Genomic DNA, 10,575 nt, shown 5'->3' with positions numbered 1-10,575 from the left:
TACTTTAACTATCTCTTTGTTTGATTAGATCCTTCTTGGGCTTTTGGGATTGGGTGCCAAGTGTTTTAGTTTCCCTTTGTTTCTTTCTTTTTCTTTCTTCTAGAGAGTTCTTTTTTAAAGATGTTTGAGAGAGAATTCGAGTGACAAGATGATGCAGCTAGAAGATGGTGCAACCCGTAGGCCTTATGCACTCAGATGGGCTGTTGCACTAAATTGGGCCGAGATGTTGCTGAAGTTGTTAACTGGCTCCGGGCTTGATCTTTGTTTAATGGGCTATATTTCGTACTTTACTTCGTACTATATGGGCCCTGAAGGACGTTTAGCCCACACGAGGATCCGTTGTTAATCTCTGGGCTTAACTATGCCGTCAGATTCTGGTTAGGGTTTAGCATGGCCTAAACCTTGAGTACCCCATCTATTTTGAAATATTATCTGATGGACAAGGTAAATACCATAGAGAACAAATTCTAGAGCCACTGATCATGAAGTACTTTTTATATTATTATCAGTAAAAGATTTATATTTTTCTTCGTCGTGTGCACATACACATGTCTTACCTTATGAGTCTGGACCGGGTAAAGAGATCCTTATTAGCTACTCGGAGAATCACTACGACACGTGTGGAGCTGGTATACAGCCATTGGGGTCGCTGACCTCGACAACTTGGCGTTAAGTTCAAGGCTCACTCTATTTTGCTCTCTTTACATGATCCAATGCCACCTTCGTGAACTACACCGCCTCCCGTATGGTGAAGCTTGATGTCGATCCCTGCTGCTTCGTGTTACACTTACGGCTCCTTTGGTTGAGGATAATTGGTGCAAGAGAATAGAAGTTCGGGTATGAAACTAATTTTTTTTTGTTTATTTCGTGGGAGGGGGAGTTTACGTTGGATAGGGAAAGGGAGGTTAGAGGTCCAATTCCCACCAATCTCTTTCTATGGAGAGGGTGGTAATCGGGAGGAAATTCTGCTTTACGATGAAAATAAATGATCTTAACCGTTCATCATGACTTGTGATATGATTTTCCACATCAAAACACACGTGCCAAATGGAGGATATGAATTCCCTCACCAACTCGCTCCATTAATTCCCTCCACGAACCAAATGAGATTGGGACTAAAAATTAAATTTCCAAGTGAATTCCCTCCATCAACTCCCACCGCTAATTCCTATGCATCTTTCTATTCAGTTGCCAACACACCCTTAAGTATTTCACTATTTCACCATTGCGGAGCATTCGGTTTCAAGGATGATAAGCAGCATCGTCCAATCAACATGGAGCGAGAGTCCTCCTTGGCATACATAAGCTTCTACTTCTTCCCTCGGGGCTTCAAAACTAACACGCCAAGTTGCTTGATGTTGCTCACAATGCACGTACACTCATCTCTATAAATATACGTACACAAACCCTATCCCTGTTCGAGACGGGAACATTATCTACCACTGGAAGCGCGACACCACTAAATTCTAGAAAATTCATTCCTACGAAAGTCATCCCAACACCTGAGGTGCAACCCTGTCGCTAATGATTGGCCATATAACCACTCGGATGCCTGCGTCCCTGGTTTCCTCCGATTAGGCACCAACAATATTAATTTCTAGCCAACCACATTTTGGTGGCTTGCAAGATTGCAGATATATCTTGGTATGACAGAGTTACCACAAGCATATCAACGTCAGGAAGACATCGCCATTTCCTACCACGGCATGCTGACATTGTACTTTGATCCTTAGTGGCTACGAGGTACCATCACCTCTGCTAACCAAAGCATTGTTTTAGTTTCAACAATCAATGCATAAAAACAATACATAAAAACATACTCATTCATAATAATGTTGGCACTACATTCATCAGAGAAGTGTTTTTGTAATGTGTAATTCTTTTCATTTTCAATAATCATTTTTTATAAATACTCTTTTTAAAAGTTTTTTTAAGAACTCAGCAGTCAAAATTTCACCTTATCAACCGTGGCAATGTTCAAAACGATGTATACTTGTGTTCTTTTCTTTCTAAAATACAGTAATTTATTTTGTATTCGGATGGAGTATTTTAAAATAAAACTAATTAGTAATTATTTTTAAGTTTAATTCTTTGGTGTGAAGGTGTAACAGTTGAAATTTTCATCTGCTAATTAATGCAAGAGAATACTGGCAGCAGATTTCAAGAATTTCCCAAATGTGCAGAAAAAGGTTGGCCAGCGGAAACTGACGTGTCCACAGCTTGGCTCGATCAATGCCAGATGTACCGCCACCTGGTTGCGTGTATGGTATGATTTGGATCAAGGTTTCAGCCACGAATTACATCAGAATTGAACAGTCACAACTTGTCCCCAATTGCAATGCAATCCACGAAATTTACACGAATTCCGCAGAATTTCCACGAAAATCCAGCTGGATATCCGCGTTTTAAATATGGAGGCCAGCATGCATTAATCTCCAGCGTATCTGCAACCTAGGCGTGCATATCTACAGATCGATAGCAAGTTAATGCTGGCAGAGGCAGAGCCGACGCCGTGATGCAGGTGCCCCATCATCTGCCGCCGCCGGCACCGCCGCGCGAATAAAAGGGGGCACGCACCGCGGCGCTCGAAGAGACCGGCGCGGAGACGAATCGCGCCGCATCGTGTTCCCATGCGGACCCCGCCGTCGCGCCGTGCGGCAATGGCGGCGGCGGCGCCGCCCTACCCCGGGAGCGCTAGGGCTCGCCCCCGCCGCCTTCCCGGCGACCACATCATCGCCGCGTTGGCGCCCCACCTCCGCTTCGCCGACCACCTCGCCCACCGCATCGTCTGCCGCTCCTGGCGCCGCGGGTGCCGCCTCATCGGCCGGGCGCCCCCGCCCTTCCCGTGGCTCATGCTCCCGCCGACCGCCGCGAGCGGGGCCGCCCCGGACCCCGGCACCCCGCAGCGCCGGGTCTTCTACGACATCCCCGGCGGGAGGTCCTACGCGTACCCGGTCCCCGCGTCCTACCGCTACGTCGCGAGCCGCGGCGGGTGGCTCGTCCTGGTCGCCTCGGACCCGCCGCGCCGGCTCGTGGTGCTCAACCCCATCACCGCCATGCGGCTGGTAGTCTCGTGGCCGTTCGGGGAGGACCCCACCGAGGGATTCCACGCCGTCCTCACGGCCTCGCTCGCCGACCCGATGTGCTTCCTCGCGGTCGCCACGGACAGGCTCGTCAAGTATTGCCGCCCCACTCTCGGCGGCGGGGACTGGGCCACGCTGCGCGCCCCGGGGTTCCGCTACGACACGGCCTGCAGCGACCTCGTGTCCGTCGGCACCATGGTGTACCTCATGGACGAGCGGAGGAAGCTCTGGCGCGCCGACCTCGCCGCCGCCGAGCCCAAGGTGGAGCGCAGGGACACGGCGTTCGTGCTTCCGCCGGGGGAGAGGTGGCGCCACTACCTAGTCGAGTCGCTCGGCCACGTCCTCCTCGTGGTCTCGGACGATCACCACAAGCGCATCGGGCTCTATAGGCTCAACTGGGACGCGAGGCTGTGGGTGCGCATGCCCGCGAGTGGCCTTGGCGACGGCGTGCTGCTGTTGGGCCGCGGGTGCTCCGCGGCCGTGCCAGCGTCGGCCGCCGCGGGCCGCTTGCCTGGCTCGGTTCTGGTGGTGCGCCAGCCGTGGAGGTCGACCTTCGTGCACATGGGCTTAAACTTTTCTGGTGATGGTGGAGGTGAGCAACCTTGGTTCTGGACGGAATCGCGGCTCGGAGCTGGGCTGGACGATGATCAGTTGGTGATGAGGAAGACGGTGCCTCAGCGGCCGGGCAAGTTCACCACCGGTGACTCGTTCTGGTTCTTCCCAGCCATTGATCAGAGTGATTGTCCATAGGCGGCAAGATGGGTGTCTTCAAGACGTTCGTTGATGTCAAGAAGCAGCACAAGCACACTCCATGTCAGGTTAAGCTAGGAGTAGGATGACTGAGATTAGCTTGATCTTGTTACACAGTTGTTTGTTCAGTACTGGCCTACATAGCTAGTTGAAACATGTGCATCCTGGTTTTGCAAAACTGATTCAAAAACGTATCAACTAGACTTGTATCTGCAACAGATGCCTTCGTTTGTTTAGTCTAATTTGCATGTGATTAGTTTCAACCAAAAGCAAATCAGTTTCAATTTAATATTTCCTGTTGTGGAATGATATTTTCTGCTCTGATGCATTTAAGATGGCAAAAAATATTGCTAACACCAGTGCAACTTGTGAGATTAAAGAGCAGTGGGGAGATGATGCATCCACAATGGAATCAACACAAGTGAAGTTCCAAGAACCATTTAATCAATCTCCTTGTTTGCAACATAGCCACAACCGAGAAAGCAAGCATTGTTTCATCTAAACAAATCTACGACTTTACTTGTAACATAGGCACATTTCATTTCGTTAGGAGAGAAAGCTTTAATGTTTTGTTTATGTACAATTACAATGTTATAATCATAGAAGTATTTTTAAATGAGAATATGACAACTTCACTTTTGTGTTAAAAAGTTTCAGATGGAGAGAGCATTTTCTGGGCTTTCTTTCTTTCAAGGTGAAAGATTTGTTGGCCGACCTGAAGTTTACATTGAAAAGATTTGTGATTAAAGAGATAGGGTGAGAAGATTTGTTGACCACATCATGTCAACATCGATACTGTAATATTACCAGCATAACCAAGTACTCTATGCATCTAATCAACGAGTCATCAATATACAGCAACACCTAAAACTCTCAGTTCACATGTCGTATGGGCTAGCACACCACGTCATTGCCACGCAAATGGATTAATTTAGCAACTCGGGCTGCCATCTTAAAGCCCAAAATTGCATCTGGTGGAGAAATCAGAGTCACACGTCACATTACAGCTCGTGTATCAGTGACTTGTAAACTGATATGGCAAATTTCATCCTTGTGTCAAATGATTTGTAATGCAATGAGCAATATATACATGTAAATAATCATTTTTCGACAAATTCTAATACTGCAGAATTGGTGGCCACTTTGAGCATCTGAGATTCCATCCTGCACCGAGAAGACGACTTTTAGTGCAAGACAGAGATATTTGTCTTGATTAGGCTGTGACTTGGTTCTTTGATATTTCATCTTGTTCATGCATATCAAGATAGGCAGATAATGGATGCTCGTTAATGCGTAAAAGGTGATCAGTAGAATATGAACTAGTTCTTTTTTTTTCAACAATTGACTGATACTGGATGCAATATAATATGTCGGTTCTGCAGTGAACTGCACTTACATTGTAACATTTTTATTATGATCAGAAGTGAGCATAATCATCTGCCAAACTCCTAATACATCCTCAACTCCTATAATCAATGAGGCATTATGTATCAGTTCCTTTTTTTTCCTCAAGTGCTATTAAACTGGTGTTGTTTTGTGCAAAACACAACTTTTCCCGTCAGAAACCAACCTGATCAGATGGTATAATGTTGTGACAAGTTGAATCGCAAGGATAGGCACAGTCAATCTCCTTGGCAGCACCTCTTTCAAAGTACCAATCACCTACCACCTCTGCAATTTTCTGAAACTCTATCATGTTAACCAAAGCTCCATCTATGGCTAATAAGAAATTATACTTTCAGTTTCATGCATACAGCAGCTTGGTCTTGTGAATTACAATTACCTTATCGTGTATCATTGGGGAATCTGGTGCAAACCATGTGTCTTGCAGCTCACTCTGGCAATGTGCAAAGCAAGAGTTTACGAACATCCCTGCCTCTGGTTCGCCTTCAATCTGTTTCAGAGATGTCAACATTGCACTTCTCAGGCCTGCAAACAAATTGAAAATCTGAATATTGGCTTGAAGCTGATAACATCAATCCTGAACCTCACACATGTTTGTTCAATTAATTTGAATCTGGAAACTCCGAGGAAAACAATTTAGACTGAATTTCCTGAAGGCAAAAACTTGATTGATGGAAACCTTGGAGGGTTGCAATCTGGGATGTGCTGCATGCACCGGGATCCATCTTACAGCGGCTCCATTGCCCCCCAGGATCAGATGAAGGGGGCACGAAAATGTGATGGAACTATCCAAGGAAGTCCATACCAGCATTGTTACTAGTCAATGCTGAAAAATAGTACCAGTTTGTTTGGAGGAAAAAAAGTTCAAGTCTTTTTTTACCTGATACACGTCATAAGCTGAATTCAAGATGAAATATGGGGTTCTGATGTCTGGAAGTGCATATTGTGGAAAAAAACACTGCATAGATAGTTAACAAGGATTAGACAAACCGAGACCTGTTCAAATTTCAGTTATTCTGAAGAAAAACTAACAATCTCAAGAACATATACCATGTATGGACAGTCTGTTGAATTCTGGCAGTCTTTGTTCAAATTCTTCTGAACTCCCTACAGAACAGCTCATGCTACGACACATTTATTGAATATTCTCAAATACAATTTGACAAGAGACGGGGAAAAGGTCACAAACCTGCAACGAAACTAAGCTGCTAAAGAACTTCCTCATATTGTTGTTGCCAGAAATGTCAGTCCTGGAAAAAAATGGAAATCAGAGTTCTTTTACACATTTGCTCCAATAAACATGTAGCTACAATGAACTTTTGTTTGCTAGGCCTCCAATGTTACAGATCAAGGAAAAATCCCGCATCACTCAAGCATTTCACCGTGGTAGCTCCTCCAAGACGCTCCTTGAGGCTGTCGCAGTGGAAGAATGTCGCCAGGCCTCCTGCTGAACAACCTGAGAGCAGTACCTGAAGAATGCAAATGCATGACTTGAAAGCATAAAAGAAGTGAACTCCAAATTTATATCTACCGAAAACAATTGATATTTGTGGAGAAAATACATTTTTGGCTTTCGCTAGTCCCTTTTGAAGTAGATCGGTGATAATAGCATCCCATATCCTCTGACCTCTGAAGTAGAGGACTGAGGACTGAAAAATGGCAAACACCAAACAGTGAGTAAAATGCTGCGGAATTTAGGAAATCCATGTGCACGATTACACATGGTAACTTATGTCAGCTTGAGAAGCATACCCCATTTTTATATTCTGAATCACCCGAGAAGGATCCACCATCGCAATAACGTAGCTTCACACGATTCCAGTTGTAAAAATCTGCATAACATTTTAGCTAACATGATGTTAACATGCATGCCTAATTCTGTCAAATATGATGAAAAGCTTTGATAATTCACATTTCTTCAAATACAAGAATTGCAAGGTCAGCTGGAAAGTAGAGAAGGAAAGTTTGTAGTCTGTGTGGAACCGTGGCAACAAAAAATTGCTCTACAAACAGATGAGGACTTGAGCTGTGACGAAACAGCTAATCAACTGTAGAGTACACAGGAAACCCCCTGGAAGAAACTTTATCTGTAGGAATGACCACTGGAAGATTCATGATCATAAATGAGAGAATATAAATCCTCCAAAACAATATTTAACAGGAATTTCACATTTTATAAATGAATCTAAATTTGCATTCAGTTCTCATGAACGAGACGAAATTAGCGGTGGGCCTGAAACAGATGTACGTGGGCCAGAAGCAGAAGCACTGTGCTTCATTCCCACCCCACGCAAAATGATTTTTGTAGGACCATGAGCTTGAATTCGCGAGGGAAATGCACGGACCTAGATTAAAGCAAAACTGTTCGTGCTACCTACCCGATTTTGAATCCATGATTGCTATCGCGCTGTCACCTTTTTCAAAAGCAAGCTGTACAAGCAAGAAGGGGAGCATGCGTTGCTTGCCGCCGACGATTGGCGTGTAAGAGATCTCGAATGGATGGCAAGGGAGTTCAAGATCACGTCCAAATATGAATGCATGGGGCACCGGGACTCGGCAATCTGAAGTTTTAAAGTAGGATTCAGGGGGGGGTGAGAAGATCGGTGTCGTACCTGGATTCATGGACGGGCGGTTGCTGAGGATGCCGGAGAAGACCTCGACCTTGGTCATGAGGCGGGTGGATCCCCGGCGCGTCCCGGCCCTCTCGGTGCACGACCGCACGTCGTTGCACCAGCCGCCGCCCTCGAACTGGAGCAGCCAGCTGCGCGCGCCGGCGCCGGAGCCGCGGTGCAGGTGGTACGCCGGCGGGCTCCCGTCGAGGCACACTGCGAGCGATAGTAGAAAAGGAAGGAAGCGCGTCGGATCACGTCGCGGGCTGCCGGGCTGACACACGCACGCACACCCATCGCCACGGGAACGAAAGAACGGGAGAAATTGAACGGAAGCGGCGTGGACTTGCCTGCCCCCGTGGACGCGGCGTCCGCGACGATCGTCATGCCCACCGTCAGCCTCTCCTGGACCATATCCGCCGCCTCGGCCGCGAAGCCGACGGCGACCACGGCCGCAACGAAGACGGCAGCAGCCGGACATGCCCCGCGCCGCCGAGGCGCCATGGCGCGGCGCAGTGCGAGACGAACCGAGAGGGCAGGAACGGACACGAGAGGAGCGGCCGGCAGGAAGGAGAAGCCGAGAAGGAGAAGGAACTCGCCAGCTGCCGGCCCGCGCACTTGTAACGGATGGGACGGCTCGAGACGAAGGCCTGCGCCGCGTTCGCGAGCGTGCGTGTTTGCGTGCAGCCGCAAAGCGTGTACGGCTGCACAGCGATGTGGTGGGCGACACGCCACGAGCGCACGCCACCGGCAATCAGCAGCGGAGGATCGCGACGGCGCCGTTCTTCAGTGCAGGCGCGCGCGTCGGGGATCTGATTTGTTCCTCCTCGGCTTGGCTGCGGCGGGATGGTTGGTTTCGTTGGGCCTGGCCTGGATCAATGAGCATGGGTAGGTCACGCTTTTGCTCCCACGCGTTTAATTACTTCTGTAAAAACGGATTTTAATTCAGTCCAGCTGTAGATGGCAGATCAAGGGCGTAATCTGCATGCAAGATGTACTACTCCTACCGATACAGACATGCGTCAAAAGGCATGCAATTAATCGGTTTGTAACTTTAGTTTATCCTCTTGCTGCAAACGTTGTTTCGGTTAGATCCGATCCGATTGGTGGTGGCGGTAGATTAATTACTACCAGTTTGGTGGTTCTTTTTTACCATAAGATAGATGTTCAGTAATCACTCCATCGTATCGGACTGCTAGCCGATGGTTTTTATCAAGAAACTAGCAGATAACTTATTTTCAAAATCGGATTTACAGCCGACGTACGTTGTAATCATCGAGGCTAGATTTAATATTCTATATTAATATTGGCCGATTGGTTCATATCATTATTTATCTGTCAGGACCAACACCAGATATATAGCCGATCATTTAAAATCCTATTGACACAGGCTAATATTGCTACATCGGCCTATCGGCCGATTAGCTCTTTCTATCTATCTTGTCAGTTGCACGATCAAACAGATTGGCACACCACGAATCTCAAGATTCAGGACGTGCACTGGAGCTAAGCAGATCTCCCAAACTAGAGTGTTGCGCGCGAGGATTATCATCGGCCGTGCAATTTTTTAGCGGCAACACAAATTGGTACGCCCGGTGGGACTGATTAAATTGAATATTATTTTGGCCTAGCTAGTTATATTCAAGCCGGCATGTCTGAGAAATAAGTCACGATGGAGAGTTTGACGAAGGAATAAAACCAACCGGTGGAGCAAAGTATTGCTAATTTTTAGAAAATCTATCTAGATTCCTTCGTCATGACACAACAAGGGCGAATCAGAAGATGTCGATGCCCATTATTCAACCCGGGAGGCAACCAAGTGAACAAAGTAGCAGCAACATCGGCACGAGGAATTACAACAGAATCAGTTCGGGGGTAATTATTTCAGCATTTATATGTAGAGCTATATCAAAAGTTCATGCCAGAAGGGCATCAAGATGACAGAAAACAGCAGCAGAAGAAAAATGCTTAGGCTGATATAATTGCAAAGTTAGTAGAGGAGCAGTTTGGACTTAAACCCAAGAGACAAACTTGTGTATATCGGCAATCATATCCTAAGTGGCTTGATAAGGTTCCATCACCATAGCGATACAATATTCCAGACTTTTCCAAATTTTCAAGGCAAGATGATATATCTACGATTGAACACATCAGCCGATTCTTAGAGCAATGTGGGGAGGCATTGGCCGAACAAGCTCTGAAAGTTAGATTATTTTTATTATCTTTAACTCAATTGGCTTTCACATGGTTTTTAAAACTACCACCAAATTTTGTTAGAGGATGGGCCGATCTTGAGAAAGCAATTTCACCAATATTTCTTTACTGAAATTGATGAGATGAAGCTTTCAGATTTAATATCGGTTGAGCAACAAGAAGGTGAATCGGCTCTAGAATATATTCAAAGATTTCGTAGTATCCGCCGCTGATGTTATAGTTTAAGATTATTTGATGAGCAATTAGCAGATCTTGCATTCCAAAGGCTATCGATATCTATCAAAGAAAGATTTTTCTCTGAAGAGTTTGACAGCCTAGCTCATCTGATGAAGACAGTATTGGTTCATGAAAGTCGATGGCAAGATATAGAGAAAAGAACAAATTTGGAGTTATCAAAACCAAAAAGAAGATAATTTTGAAGCATGAGTTCTCATACTTCAAAATTGGAGGCATGTGTTGACACCAAAATTTGCTAAGATTCTTAGAGAGTTCAGTTAAGGAAAGAAAGCAATAAG

At 46.1% G+C, this 10,575-nt stretch overlaps 2 protein-coding genes across 4 annotated transcripts; one reads left to right on the top strand and one right to left on the bottom strand.

Annotated features, from left to right (window-relative positions):
• The first annotated feature begins 2,660 nt into the window (after window positions 1-2,660).
• Window positions 2,661-3,833, top strand: LOC112873172. The gene has a single exon (XM_025936193.1). It carries the CDS (start codon window positions 2,661-2,663, stop codon window positions 3,831-3,833), a length of 1,173 nt encoding a protein of 390 aa, XP_025791978.1.
• Window positions 3,834-4,759: 926 nt separating this feature from the next.
• LOC112875595 (pectin acetylesterase 9-like) lies at window positions 4,760-8,528 on the bottom strand. 3 transcript variants are annotated; one of them, XM_025939489.1, is made up of 13 exons: window positions 8,197-8,521; window positions 7,850-8,062; window positions 6,990-7,069; window positions 6,800-6,886; window positions 6,582-6,706; window positions 6,427-6,487; window positions 6,288-6,344; window positions 6,118-6,195; window positions 5,917-6,022; window positions 5,617-5,762; window positions 5,404-5,514; window positions 5,230-5,299; window positions 4,760-4,997 (listed from the first exon to the last, which is right to left on the bottom strand). In XM_025939489.1, exons 1-12 carry the CDS (start codon window positions 8,348-8,350, stop codon window positions 5,282-5,284), a joined length of 1,236 nt encoding a protein of 411 aa, XP_025795274.1. In that variant the 5' UTR covers window positions 8,351-8,521; the 3' UTR covers window positions 4,760-4,997; window positions 5,230-5,281. The 3 variants fall into 3 exon arrangements, with proteins under 3 accessions (XP_025795274.1, XP_025795273.1, XP_025795275.1); XM_025939488.1 differs by lacking the exon at window positions 5,230-5,299 and having other exon boundaries at window positions 8,197-8,526; XM_025939490.1 differs by lacking the exon at window positions 4,760-4,997 and having other exon boundaries at window positions 5,259-5,299; window positions 5,404-5,504; window positions 8,197-8,528.
• Window positions 8,529-10,575: the final 2,047 nt, after the last annotated feature.

Source organism: Panicum hallii, chromosome 9 (genome assembly GCF_002211085.1).
Source record: "Panicum hallii strain FIL2 chromosome 9, PHallii_v3.1, whole genome shotgun sequence".
Taxonomy (NCBI): Eukaryota; Viridiplantae; Streptophyta; class Magnoliopsida; order Poales; family Poaceae; genus Panicum; species Panicum hallii.
The sequence above is the reverse complement of the archived record's forward strand: the minus strand, read 5'-3'. Positions and strand labels throughout refer to the sequence as shown.